Below are 25,122 nucleotides of genomic sequence, written 5' to 3'. Positions count from 1 at the left end.
ACCTCCTTTGCTCCTTTCGCTGCGTAAAGAGCTACAAAATCTACCACTTCCCACGAGAAATGCATATCCTGAGCCTAACAGTAGAATGGCCTCAGTCATATTTCGACGTTTTCGGAAAACAAGAAGAAAAAAAAAAAAACAGCAAGTAAGAATCCAGTTATACCTCGATTCAGCCTTGACCTGGATGACTGCGAATCTACACAGATATTGGGGAGAAAAGGAAAAAAAAAAAAAACAATTTTTTTTTTAGCATGCATATTAGTATTTTACACATGTACAGTACAATACATGCATTTTTAATCGATATTGTGATTGTAAGTTAAAATGACTTAAAGTTTTGTTTGTTTGTTTGTTTTTTTAATGAATGACGGGAGAGACGGTGCAGTGTTTACCAAACTACAAAAAGACCTCAAATCGTATTTTTGTTCCTCTTTTGTCACCGAGCAAAATCCCACACGAGGATTTTACAAAGAAAAAAAAATAGAAAACTACTTTTGTCTAAGCATTTTAAACCCGCGCTGTTGCGTATGTTTATGGGATATCTGGAGCTGCATCTTCTTTGTTCGCATTGCGGGCCTTTTGTGCGTGTGTAAGGATAAAACTATATTGGTGGTGAAATGATGGACGAGAAGATCATTTCCAAGAGCAATCAGGACGCAGGCTGGGCAGCTGCACTTTATTTCTAGTCTCACTTGGTTATCTTTTCACCACGCTTTTGTATTTTATTATCGTCGACTCTTCTCTTTTAGGTCACAAACCTATATACACGCTTTAAAATGTAATGAATGTACAAGATGAATAGCATCAATAATGCAACAGTATTAAAAAAAAATAGCATATTCAAAGACTTTTCATACTTTGTAGTCATTTTAATACCTGTTTTGGTATGGAAATGATTTCTTTGCTTATTGGCTAATAGGAATCACATGGTTACGGCCTTTAGTGACGGGGCGTCAACGTATGGTTTGTAAGGAATGCTACGTGATCTTTATTCGTGCAATGATATTTAATAGAAAGAATAGCCATATTTTTCAGTTCTCATCGGAAGTCTGCTGCATTTGGTGGTTGTATTTCAAGTTCATTTATGATACATTTTCAATCACTTCTGCTTGGCTTATCATCATATCGAAATCGGACAAAGGAGGAGTCAACAAAAATTAGTGTCGGCAAGGAAGCTAAAAAAAAAAAAAAAAAAAAAAAAACTGTAAATTAGCTCGTACTGTTGACAAGCTATATTTAAAAAAAAGAGAGAAAAAAGTTAACACGGCTTATTAATAGTTCACCTTTGCGCCACTCGACCTAACAGTTTATTTTAAGTGTGTTTGTCAACACTGTGTCACACATTTGACGTTTAAAAAAAAACAAAAAACTAATTACTGGAAGTGGAACGTTTGCCAGGTGATGACGTAGTTTTTGTGCGTCTGTTTTATGTGCTTTGTGGGGGGGGGGGGGGGGGGGAGAAACTTGACAGTGACGTCACAGACAGGCGCGCCAATAAAACCTCATGTGAGTGTTCCTGGCATGTAGAAAAAATAATATAGGCAGTAATAATATAGCAGTGTATCATTATAATAATAGAAAACCATTTTAGTCTCCCATATAGTTAGGCCCCTGTATGCCAGCTGACCCAGTAGCCTTTTTATATTTATATTCCAGCCGTTTCCAAAGTGTTTATGATTCATTATTAAAGTATAAAATTTTTGACTTGAGTGTATATTGTAAACTTTAGCATCAAATTTAATTGTTCTACAGAAGGAGTGGGGAACATTTTTTAGTCTTACGAGGGCAATAATAAATGTACGGCGGGGGGGGGTGGGGGGTAATGCAATTTATTATTACATCTTTTGAGCTATGTGGGTGACTTTTTTTTCTTTTTTTAAATTTTCTTTTATTTTTTATTCCTTTTCTACGAGTTCCTCAGCGAGGTTTGATTTGGTTTTTTTTAGAATTGCATGGCAGACAAATATTACCACTCGCCCAGTGGTCTTCATATTTGTTATAGTGTAGCATAATAGCACATGACAACACGAGAGGCATTTGGAGATGAGGTGTGCATGTTCAAATGTGTAAGTTAGCACAGCTCTAAGGCGATGTAGAAGCTGGCAAATACAAAGTGCATGAATTTTGAGCATTCAGCCTTGTGACATGACCATTCATTATCTTTATACTACTCCATTGGTTTAGATTTCCTGGAACAGCCTAACATTCATCCTCGTTGCAGTCCTCACATTTATGGCGACGACTGAACGACTGTTAACCTCAGAACGTGCGCGCACACGCACATTCGCAGCAACTGATTTTATCTTTGCAGATATTTGTAGAAAAAGCATTTGGGCTATATTCAGTCTTGTAATGTAACGGAGTACACATATTGAGTCACTCTACTGAATGAGAATATTTCTGTCTATTGTATTCGGTCTACTACTTCGTTATTTATATTCCTGGCCAATTTCACTGTTACTCCATTACAAGCTTTTAATACAGATATTTCCCCCCCTAATCATCTTCGTTACGTTACATACAAAACGGAATCCAAAGAACTCGTTCTGGGACGTAATGCCTGACCTGCAGGTCTTGAATTTCACCACTGAAGTAAACAAATAAAATTCCATGAAATAAAATTAGAAATTGAAATTCTAACCACTGGCGTTTTAAAAAAAAAAATATATATATATATATATATATATACTTTTACTTCCATACTTAAGTACATGTAATATAAGAATACTGGCAAATCTCAGATACTTTAAGACACTTTAAGACTTTTACTAATATTCTACAAGGTGGCTTTAACTTCTACCAAAGTTATTTGCCATTAGCATTCTTGTACTTTGACTCAAGTATTGCGTTCAGTATACTTTCGACAATACTGGCTGTATCAGCCTCCCATGCTATATATAGCGTGCACACAGTTAGGGTACAGCCAAATATTTGAGCAACCTTTTTGCAAAAGACCCAATGCAAAGAATCAACTTCCTGTTTTTGGTAGCTGACCTTATGGGCGTGACAAAAAAATGTATTTAAAAATAATTACATCAAATATATATTTTTATCAAATATCCATTATTTTTCATCATCAGCGGACCGTTTTTTCATGTTTAAGTATGACTTGTAACTATTACCTACTTTATTTTTTACTTTGGTTTGAAAAATGTATGGTACATGGCTCATGATTACTATGAGCATTTTGGCCTTTTTAACACCTTTTTAATCAACGTATACTGTATTGAAATGCGCCTATTGTTGCCATCGTGTTTGGTTGGTACTAAAGGAACCACAGCGCCCTCTAGCGGCACACGGCTCCTCATTTTAAAACTTACTGCTCCACGGCGAGTGTATATGCACAAACGTGATCCCCAAAAAGTTAGTTCGGTGTCTCTATTCGACATCCAGTCCTGACTATTTGACACAAAACAAAACAAAAGTGCACGTACGCAGTCCAAGTGAAGTTTAGTTTCCCATCAGTGGGAAGCAGAGTTGATGAATTAATGTGACCATTAAGATGTGGGGGTGATTTCCTGTGCAACAATCCATCGGCCAGACACCCCTGTGTCCACATTTTGATTGTCAGCAACACAAGCACACACAAAAAAAAGGGCCCGCAGAGGAAAAAGGAGCTTTCAAAGGGGCTCGCTTTAATTACTGACTGCGAGGGCCAATAAACTCATTTAGGCCAGACGTCTCGCCATCTCTATAGCTTTTATTTCTTCCTGCTCTAAAGTCATTATAAGCCCACAACCTGCACAATGATATCGCCCAATCATAAACGCCCCCACTAAAAAGTTGCCAATGAAAGTTATTTGGGATTAGATGAGAGCCGCTCTATAATCTCTTTAATCTGCCTCGTTTGCAGCACCGGCGACATTCGTATTGAATTATTATTGTCAGATTTTCCCCCCCCCCCCCCCCCAAAAAAAAATGAAATATTTTAACTGCGTCAACAACGTTTTTCTATTTATATATCTGCGTAGGTATAACTGTGTTTATATAAATACGTATATATATATATATATATATGTTGATTGATACAAAATGTATTTTTTTCACTTTGAAAATACACGCGCGCGCGCGCGCATTAACACATTTTATGTATATGTCAAATGCACGCATGGCTGTCTCTAATTAAACGTGTTTTCCAACAGACTGCATATGAGCAGTGGTAAGCTAAACTAACACACACACACGCAAACAATATATGTCTAATGCGCGCACGCCTGCCTTAAAATAAACGTGTGTATTCCAACAAAAAAAGTCAAAACAAATACGTGCAAATTATTTTTTATAAAACCATTTTAAGCAACACATACACGCACACACACGGCACGCGCTTCCCGTTTTGTCACCCGAATCCAGTTGCAAAATAAAAAGAAAAAAAAATAGGTGAGGAAAATGATGGCTTCACTTGTAACGCGAGCCACACCGTCTCTCGATATTAGAGTGCTTCAACATAAAATTGAAGAAATAGTGCTTTAAAAACAAACCAAAAAAAAACAAAAAACAACGACATTCCTCAGTGCAATCCTATAATTGCTCCTTGCCGCCTCTTTCTCGGTTCATCTTCTTCATTTTCATCCTGCGGTTCTGGAACCAGATCTTGACTTGCCTCTCGCTCAGGCTGAGGATGCGGGCCACCTCGAAGCGGCGGTCCCGGCTCAGGTACATGTTGTACAGGAACTCCTTCTCCAGCTCCAGAGTCTGATATTTGGTGTAGGGACAGCGCTTCTTCCGACTGGAGCGCGCGTGGATCCAGTTGGCCGCCGGGTTGCCTGCGTGCACAACACGACACATCACAGCATAGCATGAGCGTACAAGTTTGGGAGCCACGAAGCTTGCGTTCGCCTTTGGAAATATAGTCAATAGAATCCCACATTTCCATCCAGGTGTTTCCTTACGAGCCTCGTGTTGTGCGTGAGCCCCCCCCCCCCCACCTACCACCCCCCCCCACCCCCCACCCCATCCCATGCACACAGAAAGTGCAGAATCTGGTGTAATAAGTCAAAAAAAAAATAGGGAGGGTTCTGTCCGTACTGGGCCGCGGTGTTGTAGTCGGCTCCAGGACACTTTTATGGGTCAGTAAAACATCCCGTTTTACACAGTCAGCTCACAGATGCAGTTATAAATCAGCACTGGAGGGCTATTTGCATGCATGCGCTCATACTCACTCGGGTCAACTTGTTTCTCGTCTTTGGGCTCGCTGGGGATGGAAGGCTCGCTTCCACCCTGCGCCCTTTCCGGAGCTTCGGGAAGGTCCCCGGCGACAGCCCGAGTTCCAGCCTCCTGGCCCGGCTGGTTGTCGCTGATCTTCGGCGGGGAAAGCTCCGACTTCCGGGCGCACGGCGCGCGTCGGGCGGGAGGGAATCCGGCGAAGCGAGGGACGTGGTTGGGGACCGGGTCCATCCAGGGTCGCGCCCCGACGCATCTCGGGTCCGTTTGGTGCGCGAAAGGGTGGTGGTGGTGGTGGTGGTGGTAGATCCCCTGCGGGTGGACCGGCGGCCACGACGCGGAGAAGACGGCGGATTTGGGGGCGAAGTTGCAAGAGGAAAAGTCGGCGTGGTGGTCGCCGGCGCCTGGCGGCCTGCTAGGGGCCGTCGCGTGCGGGGGAGGCTGCATGAAGCGAGCGCCGTACACGTCCTCCGCGTCCGGACCCAGAACCGCGTCCGCATAGCAGCTGGCGACAGACATTATTTTTTTGGTTTGTTTTTGTTTTGATTCGCGCTGCACTCAAAACAAAACGACTTGCACTGATAGGGGAAGCTCCACTCTATGAACAATCATAGTATTTTTGCTGGCCTGCGTCTCCACGGATTGGTTACATGGATCACGTGATCATATTTACCAATACTGCCAGTAAATCAAGCCTACCCCTGCTTGGTTTTTTTTTTTCTTTGATTTTTTTTTTTTTTTCCCCCCCTGATAGGACGTTCAGGGGTCAACAATTAGTTAAATATGCCACACGCGCAATCTTAAGAGGTCGTTCCGTGACTCAGTAAAAAGCTTTATAGAGTTCGAGAATCCTTGTAAAATAGATGTAATAACATGTTGTAAAAATAAATAAGGATATATCACAGGCGCGCTAATTCTTCCTATTCGACCATGGAAACATATTTTCTTTTTTTTTTTAACTTATTTTATTTCACAGCGAGTTGGAAAAAACTGAAGTGAATTATTAATTGAGAATAATAATAATAATACATATATTTATGTGCATCAATAAAAGTTTTATGGGGTGCGCGTGATTACATATGCCACCTATTGGGGAAAAAAAGAAAAGGAAAAAAGAATAGACTCCACGAAGGCCATCTGCACGTTGCAATTTAAATACAGCATTGATTGATTTTTTATTTTATTTTTTATGAAACTTTGATACAATACATATGCAAAAACTACACTTTGGACTTTCTCTTGACCGATTTTCAACATCAGATTTTGGGTTATTAGAAGAAGAACAACGTGTATGTGCATTAAAATCTCCCCCTTTGTGTTAAAGACTGCTCCTCAAATCTATTAGTCCATATACTTAATTACATAATTTGATTCCACGTGGGCTCATTTGTCATACTACTTTTTTGTTTATTTCCATAGTAGTTTTGCAAATAGTTGAATATTTGTGCTAAGCTGTATATTTATTCTTTTTTTTCCAAATACGAATCATCATTGAATGCGAATCGTACATCACCCATTTTATACATATTTCTATATTTAAAAAAAAAAAAAAAAAAAGACTACTGGCATAAACAAGCAATGTTGATGATTTTATTGCAAGAGACTGTACATGCCACACACATGCAACACATAACCACACGTGATGATGATCTGGTGAGCTAATGCTCATGCTAATGCTTCACACTCAAACACTAGGCTGTACGACAATACACTCAAATTCACTGACAACTAAAATGGATTGAACCCAATGCACATTTCTGAAAAAAAGTCACATCAAACTGGCCACTTCAGTAGGTACAAGATAGGTTTCATAATGTGACAAGCTGCGTCATAAAGGTAGTATCAATAAAGCCTGTGAAACATTGCATTAGATTGTGCAGGCAGGTGTGCCTAATAAAGTGACCGGTGAGTGTCCAATAATTTAAGACCCAAAAAGTGTGACAAAAAAAAAAGAAACGCCAATAAATGTCAAATGCCACAATAAACGGACATAGAAAAGATATGAACGCTAACATTATTGATCAATACTAATACAGGGAATTACAGGTCGGAGTTCAGGAGAAAGCGAGATTACAGTTCAGTTCACGCACTCGACATTCCCGGTTCATTTTCTTGAGCTTCATCCTGCGGTTCTGGAACCAGATCTTGACCTGTCGGTCGCTCAGGTTCACACTCCTGCTGATTTCCAGGCGGCGTTCTCGGGTTAGGTACATGTTGAACAGGAATTCTTTCTCCAGTTCCAAGGTCTGGTGTTTGGTGTAGGGAGAACGCTTCTTCCGGCCGCTCCTGGCCGTCAACCAGCTGCCGGTTTGGGGGTTGTTGTTTTGCTCTGCGGGGAAAACAACCATATGCTGGGGCTTAGACGTGATATCACACACGTAGCCACGTATATGTATGCAAGGGACAGCGCATGCTCAAAGTAGGCCAACGGAGTCTACGATGTGTGTCAGAAAGGTTCCAGGACTGGTGTCACAAAAGATTTCCTTGGAACCCAAGCTATGAGTCCCCCCCACTCCCACCCCATCCTGGCATTTTGCTTCATTCAGTGCGTGAAAAGAGGCAAAAGTTGCTCTGGGCATCTGACAGTCCCTGGCTAAGTGCTTCATTAACATACCCGCCCGACCCGGTCCTGTGCGATTTCATTTTTTTTTTCCCTCTTTCCGAAGCTCAAGTGGGTCGTCATCATGACAACGGAGCTGTGGAGGATCCTGGAAGAATCCTCCAAGGAATGCAATGAAGGCCTGACTTTGAATTGGAAAACTTGCAGTTTGGATTTGAAATCTATCTTTTGTGGCACTGGTCCTCGAACCTTTCTGACACACCTCATATTTAAGGCCCAAAACCGTACATATAGGTTCCCAAACTGTAAAAGTCAATATACTATTATACTATCAACCGCATAGGAACAAGCACTTCTAAATATAACCACAATGAAAGTACTCGGACAAAAATAGATGTACAGTATACACAGTAAACAAGTCCATTTTAGTGCCTCATGCTAAACTAATGTGAAAACAGGAGTACATTTATTGATTGTCTTTACCAAAAGTGGTAAAAGTCACATGTTGAGGGGTTAAGAAAAATAAGTAGTACTTTTGAGTGCAAGTTAAAATTTAAACTATTGTTCAATCAATAATAATAATAATCCAAGCCCAAAAAGTGCTCAAAGTCAAATCCATCATCTAGCCATTTTTTGTACTGCTAATCCTCACTTTTAAAAGGTAAACAAAAGCAACAATTACTTTTTAGGGGGCCAACCCATATACAAGTAGTCTACACTTATGTAGTTTGGGGATTAATTATTTGTTCATTTTCTAAATCCAAAAAGTGTTCAAAGTCAAATGTCAAGCGGGGGGGGGGGGGGGGGGGGGTATTGTGCCTTAGATGATGCTAAGCCATTGCAAGTTACAATATAAACCAATGATTCAAAACTAGTGCAGGGGTTTGATGATTATTTGTACCTTTTGGTCAGAAAGTGGTAAAAAATAATGAAAAAAAAAAGAGTAGTGTACCTTTTTTTGTATGCCAAGCCAAAACAAATTGTGAACAAAGAAATAAAAAAAATAACAAAAACGTAGGGCTATTTTAAGGATTGTTTGTATCGTTTCCAAAGTCAAAAAGTGGTAAAAGTCGAGTGTCAAGGGTGAAAAAGTGGTGCCATTGAGGGTGTCAGACCATTTCAAGTTACAATCTAAACTAATTGGGCCTAGTTTGGGGGTTGTTTGTACCTTCTCCAAGGCTAAACAGCAGTAAAAGTCAAGTGTGAAAGCTTAAAGAAAAGCAGACCTTTGAGAGTCTACTACCAGTGACATTGCACACGGTCCAATGGGTACATTATGGCCCTTACGTTATAAGTCGCAGCTAATGTTAATAAAAAAAAAAAAGAAAAACAGTTGGGTTTTTGCATTCTTAAATAACTCACGGTGCATTTTGGGACCAAAAAGCAGTAAATGTGTCTGTACGGCTAAGAAGAGAAAAAAAAAAGGTAGGTTTACACCCCGGTGTCAAGCAGTAACCGTAAAATAGTTTTCAATATGTTTAGCCCAAACCCCAAATAACAAATTCGCTTCAGCCTGAAGGTCAAAAGTATATAGAGCTCTTTAGGGGGTGGCGGGGGGGGGGGGGGGGGGGGGGGTCATATTTCTTGGCGTGTTACCAAAAAGTGTTTTCTTTTTAAAAATCTATTAATTTGTAATCATTGAAAAAAAATATTATTCGCCCTCTGACTCGGACTTTTTTGCTTTTTGGCATGATGATCTCACTTCTTAGTAAGATTTCGGAGAAGGGTGTCCGGTCCCTTTTCATCAAACCTTCATGTGACACCAGTCGTGGTCACGTCATTGTTCCGGATTGGTTTCAAACCTCATTCACTGCTCAGGTGTTGTTTTAAAACCAAATTGAAGAAAAGGGGGGGGGGGAAATCAATAAATCTGATCTTTCACACATCATCTCGGTTTTTGCTAGATTAAATTTTTTTTCATATATTTCAAAATGTGTTTTTCATCCCTAAGTGTCTACATAGAGCCATGACTGATTTAACATTTTATGAATATTATAAACATTTAGCAGTATTTTAAGGATATGATTAATAGTTCTGCAAGGGGCTCATAATTTTCACTTTATACTGCACGTACATTCATGATAAAGAAATGCATTTATTTCAACAAACATGAACCCCCTCCGCAAATAAATGTCGTTCCTTGCTTGACACTAAAATATTTCAATTGCATTTTACTCTGACTTAAAAAAAAAAAAAGAAAAATGCATTTTTCTGACTAATTTTGGAGAAAAGTTTCAATCTGTATTCTTACAGTGTTTGGCAGCAAAATAACCGAACCGAGGCGTCCCCGAGTTTCACATTTGAACAAATGAAATGTTCAAGCGGCCTACGAGTGCTGTAAAACGTTTCGTGTACGCGCACGCACGCTGAGAATAAGGCTCTCCCGACACACGATGACCGCGGAGGCTTGCTTGTGTTTTCTTCGCACTTTTACGACGCTGGAGGCCAAACCCACCTTTCCCTGCGTCCCGCGGCCCCAGCAGCTCGGGACTGGAATGCGTCTTCTCCTCCTCTTCCTCCTCCTCCTCCTCTTCGTCCTGCTCTTCATCGTCGTCGTCTTCCTCCACGCTGGACGTGCAGGGATCCGGACTCCCCGCGGCCGCGGGGACGCGCGGCGGGGCCTCCTGCTTTTGCGGGGCGATCCGGTCCAACTGCATCAGCGTGGGGCTCGGCTGCTGGCGGTCGCGCTCGTCCCGCTGCCGCCTCCCGTGGCGCGCGTACGTTTGGCTGAGTCTGAAATAGCCCGGAACTGGAACCTCGGGGGCGTCGGCTCGGTCGGGCGAGTACGCGTGGACGTCTGCCTGCCGCTGGCTGACTCGTTGCACTCTTTTATCGGAGAACATGCAGCAGTCGCCCTCCTCCTTGATGCTCTGCTGTGCGTACGGACATTTTGGACTCACGGGCGCCTCTGCTCTGCACGCTCTGCCCGCTTCGCCCCACCGGTGGGCGAAATACGAGGGGACGCTGGCGGCCGCGCCGTGGTGGCCGAGCTCCCCTCTTTTGGCCAAAGATGGCACGAGTCCGCAGGTTTGCACGGCGTAGTCATGAGACGCGGACGACGCGTACATGTTGTCCGTCCTGCACGCGCCAACGTGTGCGTCCACTAAGAAGGGGTTTGCCGCAGCAGAGTTGCTGGGGAAGGACATTTTTGCTGTCCTCTGGAACCTGACATCGCTGAGCGTACGCGACGACCACATGACAAGCCCACCAATGAGCTTTGAATGTGGCCTTGACACGCAGCCCGCTTGCGCAAAGGCGCAGTCTGCAGCGACACCTAGACCCAGCACTTGAAATTGGTTGCTGGGGAGGGGGGGGGGGGGGGGGGGACGGACGGACGGTTGAGGCTTGGGGGTCGCTGGGGCCTGCTTGAAGAGACTGTCTTACATTGTCGTTTTAGACACACCAAAAACCGCAGAGCGTGTGGGAAATTATTGCAAACCCACATTATTCTCGGTTTTCTTTGTTTTCATCCACCCTCCTTTTCAGGCCACAGCCCACAACAAAAAAAACAATACATTTAGCGTTTTTGCATCGTGATTTCTGCTCAACCCTGTGCGTTGAATCACATTGGAATACTTTGTTGTGTTTACTGTGTTTTTCACTCAAATTCGGCATTGAATTCGGCAGTTTAACACGCTTTGCAGGTAAAGAATTTCGCTGCGTTGTCTTGTCTTGATGAGGCATAACTGAAGGTCAAATGTCAGGAGGGAAAAGCTCTTCTTAAATGGTTCTTGGAAAGTGAACAATATTTTTTGGAGACTCGTGTTTCCAATGACATATTAGATCTACGTGGATACAATGAGGGGTTTATTTTATTCCAGGAGAGCAGATTGTTTTGTCTACACATGATGGCGAGCGTGTACCGATAGGCAAGTAGAGCAAATTGTAGGATGGGGGGTCGCTGCATAAAATAGATTAAAAGCCGTCAAAGAACAAAATTCTATGAAATATTGTCCCTATATGAATTAAATGCTTGGTATTTAATCGGAACATTTGAAAAGTATATTTTAAATTTACGTACATTTTTAAAAATATATATATTTTCTCTCTTTTTATAGCTCGTAACATTTTCTGAATGAAACAAAAATCGATTATGTTTCAGCCATACTTTTAATTCTGCAAATTCAGAACATTTATGTCAATGATGCGAAATGCCCAAATGTACTGAATAGGTTTTATTTTGGCTTTTACATGCGTCACCACACACACACACACACACACACACACACACACACACACACACGCGCACACACACGCACACACACACGCACACACAAAATAAAAATAATAATTAAAAAATAATACGTGTGAGCATAATTGTTGGCTTGGAAGCCACACTTTTTAAATATGTTTTAAAGCAAAATACAATGTCGCATGTTACATTTGCAGTGTGACGTTAAATGAGAGGATTTCTAATCGGAATCCTCTAAAACAAAACAAAAAACAAATTCCAGCATCAGGAACATTTGTGCGTTCAAGTAAAAAAAAAAAAAAAGATTGTACATACTGAGAATATTTATTACACTTCTAATATTTGCCTCGGGAAGTACGTCTCTGTACGTTATGTGTTATTCACTCCCCAATTGACGTTAAAAAGACAGTTGAAATTATTATTATTATTTTTTTTTTTTAACTATATCTTTAAACATACGTGGTACAGAGCTGAAATTCCAACCCCAAGGTCAACATGTGTTGAAAGCAGCATGAAGCTGTTTTGCTGTTTGGCTGCCACTCTCCCAAACTGCAAGGCTGCCCTCTTGTGGACGTTTGCAAAACGACTCGCACAGTCGCTCGTGTCATTTCACTGCTGGACTTTAATAGCAACGCAATTAACCGCTTCGTCAAACTTATTTCACGCCCCTATCCCCTCTTCCTGATAGTGGACGCGGTGGTCGATTCAGATTGCAAATGCATAAACACGGAATTTATGCAATTTGCACTGGATCATATCTGACCACATCACAATGAGGCACTCACGCTCAACGTCCATTGAGAAAACACAGTCCACATCCACGTTGGTCCATGTTGAATATCCAACATCAATACACAAATGTAAAACAAACAAAAAATGTCTCCAGCTCGTCGGATATTTGCAACTGTACTTTGAGGCAGGAAAAGAGAGTCTGCGTGGGGAGAAGTAGGATGGTGGGGGGCTCCAAAGTCCAATAGCCCCTTATTTAGACGTTTACTGCTGCTTTTATGATTGCGTCTAGACGGTTCAAGGTTTAGTAAACAATCCAGTGTTTGTAAGGAGAGGAAATAAAGGCGCGAGGAGCCACATTTCTCCAAACTTTCCCTGTTGTCAGCTGCTCCTTATTTAGTTGAACATTTTTGTTTGGCACATTGACACCACATGACATGCACGCTTTAAATGCACATTACACACAAATAAATACTGTCGGCTGAAATAGTTTGTTCTTGATCAGGTGAGGAGAACTTCATAAATAAATGTAAAGGCAGTAGGCACGACACACTGCCGTTTGAAATACATGGCGACTGACATGATGCATAAGGGAGCAGTCTTTGGCGTGTATACATACACATATATATTGTATATGCGTGTTTGTGTTAGAAGAGGGGATTGCCAGTGAAGTACTGTAGACGGTCGCGGTTGAGCTTCTTCTCTTTCATCCTTCTGTTCTGGAACCAGATCTTGACCTGGCGGTCGGACAGGTTGAGCATCCGAGAGAGCTGCAGGCGTTTCTCCTTGTTGATGTACACGTTGAAGAAGAACTCTCGTTCAAGTTCTCGGATCTGGTACTTGGAGTAGGGACACCTTTTCTTCCGGGACTTGCTGGACGAGGCTGGACGAAAACAACAAGATCGTTTTATTTTGTATTTAAGCAAAAGACTTAACAAGATGTTTTTTTTTTTTTTTTTTTAATTCTTAATTACCAAAATATGTATGGAAACAATTGTTGTTGTTGTTTTTCTTCAATTTCTTTGTGCTCCACCACTGACAAAGGCATTCAAATACATTCATTTTGCACTCATTCCTATACTGACAGTTGCGCACTTCACATGGCCGAAAACACTCTTTTATTCTAGTTCCCAAGTTCCAATATTGGACCACAAAATCATCTTATGTGCTCCCTATTTTTGCAAGTGACGCGTTTTTGCACCCAAAAGCACGCCCCCTCAACAATCCATATGCACCTAAGGCGATTTCTCATTATTTTTCCATCTCCAAGTCACTGTTTTTTTTGTTTGTTTGTTGTTGTTTTTTGCAGAGAAGCATGCATATTTAATACGGCCGCCGGATGCTATTAGGTGAGGCTGTTTCCCATTGGTTCCCCAGCTCAACAATATGAGATTACCATCAGTAATCCATTTATCTTGCCGCTATTTTTACACACCTGAAGATGTTTGCAGATATACTTAACGGCACCGTCAGAAATTCATGACTGCACTGCAAATGACACGAGCCCGCACCTATTTGCATTCTTTCATACGTCTTTGACACTTTGTAGACATATGGACGCCTAAAATGGCCAAAAGGGCCACTTAAAATTTTGGAACGAGTTTCTCATTTCAACTATTCCCACCAGTAAAACGCACTTATTTTGCACAATGTATGCAAGTTAACCAAAAGGTGCACCATAATAAAAGAATAGCGCTGGTAAAAAAAATAAATAAATGTACACTGGTCAATAGGTTCACTTAGATTAAAAACAAAAAAACAAACAAAAAACATTATTTACAGGAAATGACACCATTCCGCTGGCTCTTGTTCTACGCACGTGACGCAAGCATGCGCAAACAACATGACTAAATAAATCTTCTTCCTATCCCAGTAATGAGTTGATCTCTTCCAATTCAACTCCAATCCACTTATTTTGTCCCCTGTTGCACGCATATGGCGCTGCTTGTTTACGGATGTCCACTTAACATGACCAAAAGGTGCACTTCAATGAGGGGTTTTCACGCTTTATTTCACCAGCTCACTAAGGAAATGACGTGAAAATACAATTCTGCTTCTATAACCAGAATTTGTGATCATTTTATTTTTAATGGGATTAATATTATTCTTTTGAAGGCGATTCAGGACAGCATATCAGTAAACGTAACCTAGCAAAAAAAAAAAAAAAAATAATATTGTCCCTGTTCAGTCCTCAGTCATATTGTGCTCAAATTTGCCAACATTTCGCATGTAAACTTATTAGCACAACCGAAAATGTTTTGTTGTTGTTGTTCCTTTTTATGCGCCCATGCAGTGTATGAGCAAAAAAAAAAAAAAAAAAAAGTGCACTTTTATCAAGCTATTCCCATATCAGTAATGAAAACAGCGCTAAAACGAATTTATCCTCCGCTTACTTGCGGACTAACTCAAATATCAATCTCATTGGTTCCCTATTTTAGGAATGTATATTTGAGGTAGAAATTGCATTTTATTTGTACGCATTATTCGCAATCAAATGAGTTTAAAAAAATGTATATGACTTTTATACACGTACATGACTGCACGTGTAATTTGGTTGGTTGTATGTAAAATACACAACACAGTGTACGTTGCATTTTGAATTTTCCCTCGAGGAATTGTTAATCGGGCGTAAATAAATATGTGAATCAAAAAAAATTGGCTGTTGGTAGAGATGCAGCTAATAGGACCAGAGTTGCATTTCGGTTGTACTTAATTGCGAATGCGAGCAGCAAAAGATGATGTCACTAAAGCTCTGTTGTACAGTTGCTAGTTTTGCAGGCTTGGCACCGGAGTGCAGGGCAAGCGTGCGCCTATCGCTTAACAGTTTCCCCGTTGTAAATACCTTTATCGCCGTAAAGAACATCTTATTGGGATATAAAACGCGTTTGCATGCTTATAAAGCCGCACACGGGCGCGCGCGGCCACGGCGAAGGACGCGCCATTGTCCGCGCCGGGCGCTCCCACAATAAAGGGGCTCGAGGTATACAACCCACTCTGCTGGCTGCTCTTGTCGCCACAGTTGGAGGACGAGTCGTCGTCCGCGCTGGCCGCCGCGTCGTCCACTTTGGGGTCTCCGGATGCGTCCTCGCCGCCGTCGCTCGTGATCTTCTGCCGGGGCCTCGGCGGCGGCGGCGGCGGCGGCGGCGGCGGCAGCGCCTCCGCGGTGCTTTTCTCGCCGTCGAAGAACTGGTCGAAGCCCTGCGGCAGGACCCCGTTGCGTCCCACCCCGGGGAAGAGGTTGCACGGCGAGCCGGCGCCGGCGTGGGCGCCGCCGTACAGGGGCTCGCTCTTGAACGACGACTGGATCAAATCCCGGTGCATGAGCTCCTCCGAGGAGTAGTAGGACGCGTAGTTGCCCCGGTAGTGCCATTTGCTGGGGTGCTCCAGTCCGTAATCCCTGAAGGAGACCTCCCGGACAGGTTGCCCGATGTTGGCCGAGTAGGGGAAATTCACCTGGCAGGAGGTGTTTTGCGGCAGAAAGGAGGAGACGGACGTGAAATCGGGCGTGGAGACGTAGTAAGTGCAGCTGGGCAGATACATGTTGGACGCTCGCTCGTCGTAGTCCGTCATGTCTGCAGCCGGACCGCGACGGCGACGGCGGCGGCGGCGGCGGCGGCGGCGGCGGCGGCGGGGAGGAGGAGGAGGAGGAAGTTGTTGCGCGGCTCCGGCGCCTTCAACTTCGCCCAGCTAAGAGCCGCAAACGGGATCGCTATACATCTTGATCGATTCTTGAGGCAATTGTGTCATGTGATCCCCCAGCCAAGAAATTACCATACATCAATACCGGCCATTAAAAAAAAAAAAAAGAAAAAAAAAGCCTGTCCTGAGAAACTCATGTGAGGCCGTGGGAGAGCCTCCATTGGCTCCCTGGATGCCGGGGGAACTCCTCTCCTGCGCCATCGCGGACAAGGAGAAGAAGGAGAGCGAGAGGAACTCTGCAATATTTTCATTCCATCTCGCTCATTGACAACAAGTGGCGCTCCGACGAGCGAGCCGTCACTGCGATCCTCGCTCCGTCCCTTCTCGCTCCCCCCCCCCCCCCCCCCCCCCACCCCACCGCACCCCACCCCCACGCGCGCGGACGCATTGACGTTGACCTCCAGCCTTATTAATGAAGGGCGTCGGGAAAACGCCAAGGCCACATGCACGTCCACGGCACAAAGAGCCGCATGTGATTATGCACTTGAAGCCTCACAGGCGCCGAGGCGATATGATGCTCGGCGCAGTTAAACAAGCGCATGATGGCTTCTAATTCGACATTCTTTATTGTCCCGTGCGCAATAAAACAGACAATTGCATAAATACAACGCTACCGCCTTTAACCCAGCGCCCCCACCCCAGGAGTGACGACAGATAAGCAATCATACAAGAAATTCACTCTAGGAATATGCACTCAAAATGCAATTAAGATGCGTGATCATTGTTCAAATAAGAGTGAAGACACGCGCGCGCGCGCACACGCACACACACGCGCACGATGCTCGCATCGTGATTTGTGATTCTCAACTCGATATAGTGGTGGGGGGAGAAATACGTATAATTGAAATAGACTACAAATTCTTGTCAATTTGGAGGAAATAACACGAATGATTTTTTAAAATAGTTTCATCTTAAACTGCGACACACACACGCACGCACACACAACACACAACTACCTTTACGGCTCAACAAGCGCAGTTTATTTGTATTTATTTTTGTATTTACTAGTATTATCAGGCCATGTTTCCAAATTAGTAGCATCATAGAGTTAAATGGTAACAGGAAAAACAATACTAGTAATAATACAAAATAAAAAAATGAAGGTAGAAATGGGTTCCAGTATTTTATAGTATTTTTTTTTTTTTTTTTACTAAGTATCTATATATAACTATTATCCAGTGTGTATGCGCTCATGACGAGTATTGCAATGCATTGGATGGATGACATTATGGGAACACACTATTGTAAAATAGCTGCCAGTATGTGTTCCCAAGACAAGAACTGTAATACACGTAGGATGACGTTATAAGCAGGAAAAGCACTTTTAAATGGGGGGAAATGGAGGGAATAGTAGCAAGTTGTTTTGTTCGTGTCTGAGGGCCTTTTATTGTTATTGAGGGGACATCAGCTTTTGCGTTCGCCCTTCACCGCACCACCCGCACACTGACACACACACACACACACACACACACACACACACACCTTTAAGTCGGAGTCTTCAAATAGAATTGTTAAAAACTCAAAAAGCTCAGTGGAGGGGTGGAATTGTTAGCAAGAAGTGTTCCATTTTGGATGATTGAATTTAGCCCCTTAAAGCTAATTTAGCTCCCGTCTTTTCTTAATTCAGACCGATTGACGGACAAAGAGAAAAGACAATTTGCGAATATGTTGCAGCAAATATGCTCTGTAGTGCAGGAATTCAAATACATGTTTTAAAAAGGACTTTCAGGTTTTTATAGAACACTCTAATTATTTGTTGTATAATTCTTTTCAACAAATTGAAATATTTACGTTTCAAGATTTGATATTGTGATTGCCATGCTGATTGTTTGTTCTGATTATTCTTTAAATAATGTTCTTATTTTTGCCCGTATTTACTTTCAACTATCCTGTCGTTGTTTGCATAGATAGATAATTGTTAAATTAATAGTAATAATAATAGTAATAATAAATAATAACAATTATTATTGAACCTTTTTTAGGCAAGTAAAATTATATATATTGAGAGCTATATATAGAACAGTTGAAATAGTCGAAAATCTCCTTGCCTTCTCAAAAAATGATCTCTAAAATAAACTCATTCTATAGAGAATGGAGTAATTGTTTCCCACAGTGTCGTTTTTATTGTGTTTACTTTACTGCTCGCCATTGTCTGCTCCTAATTTTAGTTGTTTGTTATTTGTAATAAACCTCCACAATGAAGTAGTGAGAAATAGAGAGTAGATGCTTAGTGTGTCGAAAAAGCTATACTTCACCCATCCAGTTATGACCTGCCAATGCCGACATTCGGTTACAATGGAAACGAGTCAAATGCTCTTTTTAGGGAAAATAGATCCTATGTGGATCAATAGTTGTTTACCGGTCATAGTCTGACGGAAAAGAAGCCAGTTATTTATCAGTGTCTGGTTAAAGAAACAATAAAAAGAGGATGTATCGTCCAAAGAAAAAAAAGGGGGAAAAAAGACACTGACTCATACACTCACCGATGTGCTTCAGAATTCATCATTTTGCTTCATTTTTCAGCCCAATTTTGTAAATTAGACCCCTTGGCCCAAATGCCAAAATGTTAAGACACGACAATCATCTGAATGCGTGGGAAGCAGCATTGCACAGTCCACTAACTTGACCTTAACTTTGTTTTGGCACCCCCACTGCCTTTAGGGCCCTGAGCTTAAATGACGCTGTCTGGTGGCGTTTTGCCGCAATAAAGCAATAAAGTCACAAAATGGGGGGCGGAAACGTCGCGCAGAGGAAGCGAGCCTTTGCCGCAGCAGTAAAAAGTAACCCACCCCCCCAAAAAAAAAACAAAAAAAAACTACTGCTCTAAGGTCTTCTTTAGCATCCCGAGGTCAACACCTCTAAGACAACATTGCACATGCAGACAAATGAATAGCGTGCATTTTAGTCAGCTAACTCTTTTATAAGAATGCAAGAATTTTTGGGGGGGTTATTTGAATATATATTTTTTCCTAGCACTGTCTATTACATCTAAAATGCATCCCCCCCCAGTATCAGCTTTTCAATTTCAAATGCGTTGATTGTATATGTTATACGTGAAGCACGTTGTGGATCCTCTCTGTAGAAAAGTGCTGTATAAAAAACAATGACTTACTAACTTGCATGCAGCTGCAGTCACCTTCAAGCGACTTTGCAACAGTGCAGCTGCAACTATAGTGGTGGTGTTGGGGGGCGGGGGGCGTGGGGTGGGGGGGGGGGGGGGGGTGTACAAAAAAACAAAAGGTCTCATTTTGCAGCGTTTTGTCCTTGAAAGTGACACTAGTTGTGCACTAGCTCGTTGTTGTGTTTTGTGGCGTGAGGGTTGCGTAAAAGAAGTCGTTTACTAACACTGAAATGCTCACTGCCATTTAATTTACTTCCCCCCCCCCCCAAAAAAGGAAAAATGAAGAAATACATTTAGTTATCAGAAATGCACTCAAAAGTGAATATTTGGTGACCACTACTATTTATTATAAACATGACGTCATCCGGCTCAATACAAATGTATTTCATTTAAACATGTACGTTAACGTTGGATTAACGTTGAAAAAAAAAAGCCATTTCTTAAAATAATATTGCGTGAATATAATATTCCATTTTAATTCTGCAAATGTCATGGACAAATACAGAGAATGCATTTCCGTTCGAAATCACCGTTTATTTACACATTTAAAAATGTGCCCAATTATATGTATATTTTTTTAATCGTCAGCATTTTCCATACAGATGTTTTCCTGTTTCTATATAGAATTTCGTGAGTAAATCATTATCTTTAGCATAATAGCATAAGTCATTATGATATTTGAGTGTTTTCAGAAAACGAGAACACCATTTTTAGCAAACACACATTTTTCTTGATATCGTTAGCATGATAGCATAATTACCCAAGTCATTTTTAACGTACTGCCACAATATCATTAACCTAATACCATGTTGCATATTTGAGCATTTTCGGAAAAAAGAGAAAAAATAAACTCACAATTTTTAGGAGACATTTTTGGCTTTTATTATTATTATTATTTTTTTTTGTATTGTTAAACTGTTAGCATAGTTGTCTGTCACTTTGGTGTCACGATAAAATAGCAATTAAAAAATACTAACGTGCTAGCTTTCAAATTACGAAAATGTTCAAATATGACGTATAGGGAACTATGGTATTCGGGCAACAATAAAAACAGCAATATGTTTGCTAAATTGTGGTGTTTTTTTTTTTTTTTTTTTTTTTTGTGTCTGCGTACATTCTCAGTCTTTTAGGCAACTGGACTGTTATTTGTTGCATTTTTTTTTTTAAATAAAAAAAAATAAAAAATTCAAAATCCCGAAAACGTTCAAAAATGACTTAGGCAATTATGCTATAACGTTATATGTTCTTCAAACTGGAACATAATTCCCATTTGAGCAGCGATTCTAATGTGATCATCAGTACTTTTCACATCCACGAACCGCGTTTGGGGGGGAACTTATTTACAATAAAATGTGAAAAATCAAACAAGCATGCATATTTGTAATATACAATCGAAATGGCCTAAACGTGAATTTGAGCATATAGACACACAAGACAGAATTAGGAAAGACGCACAACATGAAATCTAGTCACTGTGGAGCATTTGGGTCGCCTCCAAACAATCCACCGCCAAGTGCGAAATGTCTCCCGTGACGGACTGCAGGGATTGCAAGCATTTCACACCCGTTTATAAATAAAAGCCCAGCCCAGCCCAGCCAGCACAGTCGTCGTGACGTGCCGTGACGTGACGCGGCGCTGCTGTGCTGCTCCATGACACATGAGCTGGCTGCTTTTTTTTTTTTTAATGGATTTTTTTTTAAAATTATTATTATTATTAATATTTTTGTTGTTGTTGTATTTCGTCCATCAGTAAGTAGCGAAGACTTGCTCTCGCATCATGAGTCGCTTCTTCTTCATCCTGCGGTTCTGGAACCAGATTTTCACCTGCTGGTCGCTCAGCTCCAGCCTGTCCGAAAGCTCTTTGCGCTTCTGCCTGTTGATGAACTCGTTGAGCAGGAATTCGCTCTCCAGCTCGGCGAGCTGAGGTTTGGAGTAAGGCTTCCTCTTCTTCCTGGTCCTCACCTGCTGCGACGAGCGCCACGCACCACCTGCACACACGCGCACACAATTCACACCGAATTGAAAGACGCTCATGCTGTCTGGATTATTACAGCATGGACTGTGTTTGTATTTATTATTATTATTTTTTTTTCCCCCAATGTCAGGCTACAACTATCATCAAATATTGCACATGGAGCAAATGTAGTGGCACATGGGTAAGAGCTAAAAGTTTTAAATAGTCAGGCTTTTTAGTAACTGAATCATTGTTATTTATTTAGCATATGTAGTTTGGTATGTTTATCTATCTGGCTGAGTGAAATAAATCCAGGGACTGTCTCTCTGTGTTGCGTATGTTTCTATTTGTCTATATGGCGATGGCAAAAAAAAAAAAAACATAGTGACGTCTTCTTTTCGACTTGACTACAGGAGCTATATCATCTAGTTTCTTTACCTCCCAAAAACAGTAACTTCTTGAGATTAAATTTGGTATGAATATACAGGGAAATAATTGTAATAAATGCAATAATAACGTCATTACATTAGAACGATAATTTAATATGTATATATATATATATATTTAAAAAAGTTTAAAAACAGGATTTTCTACTGTTTGAGTATATAGCTAATTAGTGCAACCTGCTTTAGTACAGATAACTTACAACCTTCTTCGAGAAGTCATATTACCCATCGAGATCTATGATCAAAGACATGATGACTTGTAGGATGGCTGATAGCAGTAGAATAGAACATCCAGCTATATAAAAACAAAGTGATATAGTTTAGAGCGAATATAATGGCACTTGGGTGACGAAAAACAAAGAATTTATGAAATAACTTTGAACTATTCTGTAGACACAGCATTTAAGAAATGGTGTATATCTATGGTAATCTATGCAGTGTACATCTAATCAAAGGCATGGTGACTTTTCTTCGAATTTACCAGGCAGCTCCACTGTATATCCATCTTTAATAATAATACAAAAATAATAATTAAAAACAACAACAATGACGTGATACAGTTGAACATGAATACAGTGGCACATGGATGGCTAAAAGGAGCTCAAAAATAGAAGAGAATGATTTCATACCATTTGTTGGAGCTACTATAAATATTGAATTTACGAGATTTATTTATTTTTGGTCTATAATAACAAGGCATTCTATTGTTTGACTAATTCGTCCAACCTTTATCTTTTGTATTGGATTTTCTTGCAACTTTCTCTCAGAAACTTCCCATCCATCCATCCGTCCATCCATCCATCCATCCATCCACTTTACTATAGCAGTTATACATATATCTATGATGGAAAAGACATTATACAGTTCGAGACAATGTATTGGCACATGGGGGGCTAAAATGAGCTGAATACAAGATTTGAAACAAAAAAATCGAATCCCATGGGTTGGAAATGAGTACACTATTTCATGAAAGAATGTTTTGTCCATAAAAATAAGATTATCTATAATTTGAATGACGACAGATTTCTAACAGCCTACTTGCAGAAAGAAGTATAAGATATCTGTGTAGCTGCAATAAAAGAGAAAACGGCTTTAAGGAGCTGAAATGATCCATCACTCGTCTATGTATCTGTCCATGACCTTGAAAGTGCTTGAAAAGTGCTTGAATTTGATCTTGAAAATGGTCCCGCAGAGAATGAGTGGTCCACTATAGTTACACATGAGAGTTATTAACATCCGTCAAGAGAAAGCAGTCATAAAAGGTTGTGAATAGACGTAATTGCAGCAACTAATTCCAAAGGCGAGTTGAGCGTAGTTGCTTGAACAATAACAACAACAAATACAAAATAGAAAAAAAGTGCTACTTGACCTTCAGCAAAGCACATGAGAGTGGACGGAGGTCGAGCTGTTTGGTGCTGCTTGTTGTTTACATGAAGTCGTCGCGCGCACTCGTGCAGGTCCAGATGGCCGGCATGGGCAGAAGCGTGCCCCCCGTCCGAGTAACCCCGCTGGCCCCCGCCGTGGCCTTGCAGCTCCTCGGCGTAAACGTCGTGAGCCGCGCCCGACTGTGGCGCCTTGCGGTCTGGGCCCTGGGGGCACCGAGGTGCCGGCTCGGCCCGGGGAGACTTGGCCGGGTTGCCGGTGGTGTTGCTGTTGTTGTTGTTGTTGTTGTTGTTGTTGGAGCGAAACGTCGGGCAGTAGGGTCCGAAGGCGCGGCTCTGCGCGGGCGTCCCGGACGCGCACGAACTTGACGCGGGCCACGGGAGCGTGCACAGCTCTGGCCTCCTGTTGTAAGGGATGTGGTGGTGGTGGTGGTGGTGGTGGTGGTGGGGGTGGTGAGGGTGGTGGTGGGGGTGCAGCGGGGGCATGTGCGCCCCGGCGTTGCCGCCCCGCAAGTTGGACAAGTAGAGCGTCTCGGGAGTCGGGGCCAAATTCAACAGAGGTCCGACGTAGCCCGGCGGGCTCAGAGGGTTCCGTTCGCACATTGCCATGGAGCTCGCCTCGCCTCGCCTCGCCGCGCCGCACGCTGCTCCCGAAGCTCCTTAGCAACTTCTCAAGACGAACGGCTAGCTAATTGGTGATTTGTCAACCGGCGCCCACGTGATATGCAAAGTGCACATGCACGGCAGCCCCACCCTGCGCGGAGCCCCAAATAGAGCGCGACCGATGATGCGCACCGTGTGCCCGCATGCATTCTTCCATGTTCACCTTTTTTTTTTGGGGGGGGGGGTCTGATTTATGGACATTAAGCGCCGTAAAGCCCCAATGAGAGGAGCAAGAGCTTTGACTTGGGAGATGCATGAGAGCACGACCTTGCTTCTTGTCGGATCACCCAAAAGGGACAAATACTCAAAGTAGTAGACCGACTGAAACATTCATGCTAATACGGTCAAAACACAAGACATTTTGAGTCACACCTACATTTTATTTCATGATATTTCTTATATATATATATATATATATATATATATATATATATATATATATATATATATATATATATATATATATATATATATATATATAAAATTGGTGAAAGCAATGCACTTGCTTTAACTTTGGGGATTTGTTTGATTTGGATGTGGCTTGATTAATTTTTTTTTTTTTCTTGCATTAGCTCAAAAACGCACCCCACCCTTAATACTACATATGTGTAGCACTTTGAGAGTTCTCTCAATGAAAAGTGTCAGATAAATAAAATGTAATTATACTCGTATTGGTAGTTCCCACAATAATAATAACTCCAAATCCCCCATATGCAAATGGTCCTTAAAACCACATATTAAGCACTTTGTGAGTCCTCTCTGTCAAAAGCAAAATGCGCTCCCACTGACTGACTTCTAAAGTTATAGTTCAAGTAAATAATAGTCATTTCGGTAGTTTTGATTGAAAACGACACCCCACAAGAATGGCAATAACTCCAACTCCGCTGTCCACCATTTTCCTTCAAAGCGCGCGTGTGGAGCACTTTGTGAAAACAGCCATATCGATAAAATGTACTTGTACTTACTTACGTCTGATGTCAAAGTTAGGAAATAATACTCATTTTGGTAGTTTTTAATGTCAAACTATACCCCGAAATAATGGTAATAACTTGAAATTCCCCTGAAGCATTGTTTCTTACAAGCGTGTACTGTATGTGAAGCACTTTGTGAGTCCTCTCTCCTATTATACTTACTTACTTCTAATGTGAAAGATGAAAGCAAATAATCCTAATTTGGCAGATTTTATTTCATACGATACCCCACAGTCATGGTA

The 25,122-nt window shown here is 41.7% G+C and overlaps 4 protein-coding genes across 4 annotated transcripts; all 4 read right to left on the bottom strand.

The window, feature by feature from the left end:
- Positions 1-4,521: 4,521 nt before the first annotated feature.
- hoxd9a (homeobox D9a) lies at positions 4,522-5,682 on the bottom strand. Its single transcript, XM_061692021.1, has 2 exons — positions 5,163-5,682; positions 4,522-4,766 (listed from the first exon to the last, which is right to left on the bottom strand). The coding sequence occupies exons 1-2, from the start codon at positions 5,680-5,682 to the stop codon at positions 4,522-4,524; spliced, it is 765 nt and encodes a 254-aa protein (XP_061548005.1).
- A 1,445-nt stretch (positions 5,683-7,127) lies between these two features.
- Positions 7,128-10,869, bottom strand: hoxd10a (homeobox D10a). Its single transcript, XM_061692165.1, has 2 exons — positions 10,179-10,869; positions 7,128-7,492 (listed from the first exon to the last, which is right to left on the bottom strand). The coding sequence occupies exons 1-2, from the start codon at positions 10,867-10,869 to the stop codon at positions 7,218-7,220; spliced, it is 966 nt and encodes a 321-aa protein (XP_061548149.1). The 3' UTR covers positions 7,128-7,217.
- A 2,360-nt stretch (positions 10,870-13,229) lies between these two features.
- On the bottom strand, positions 13,230-16,214 carry hoxd11a (homeobox D11a). Its single transcript, XM_061692166.1, has 2 exons — positions 15,662-16,214; positions 13,230-13,527 (listed from the first exon to the last, which is right to left on the bottom strand). The coding sequence occupies exons 1-2, from the start codon at positions 16,212-16,214 to the stop codon at positions 13,292-13,294; spliced, it is 789 nt and encodes a 262-aa protein (XP_061548150.1). The 3' UTR covers positions 13,230-13,291.
- Positions 16,215-21,198: 4,984 nt separating this feature from the next.
- hoxd12a (homeobox D12a) lies at positions 21,199-23,855 on the bottom strand. Its single transcript, XM_061692475.1, has 2 exons — positions 23,234-23,855; positions 21,199-21,452 (listed from the first exon to the last, which is right to left on the bottom strand). The coding sequence occupies exons 1-2, from the start codon at positions 23,853-23,855 to the stop codon at positions 21,211-21,213; spliced, it is 864 nt and encodes a 287-aa protein (XP_061548459.1). The 3' UTR covers positions 21,199-21,210.
- Between the last annotated feature and the right edge of the window lie 1,267 nt (positions 23,856-25,122).

This window comes from Phycodurus eques, chromosome 12, assembly GCF_024500275.1.
Source record: "Phycodurus eques isolate BA_2022a chromosome 12, UOR_Pequ_1.1, whole genome shotgun sequence".
Lineage (NCBI taxonomy): Eukaryota > Metazoa > Chordata > Actinopteri > Syngnathiformes > Syngnathidae > Phycodurus > Phycodurus eques.
Note: the sequence above shows the minus strand (reverse complement) of the source record. Positions and strands in the feature narration are given on the sequence as shown.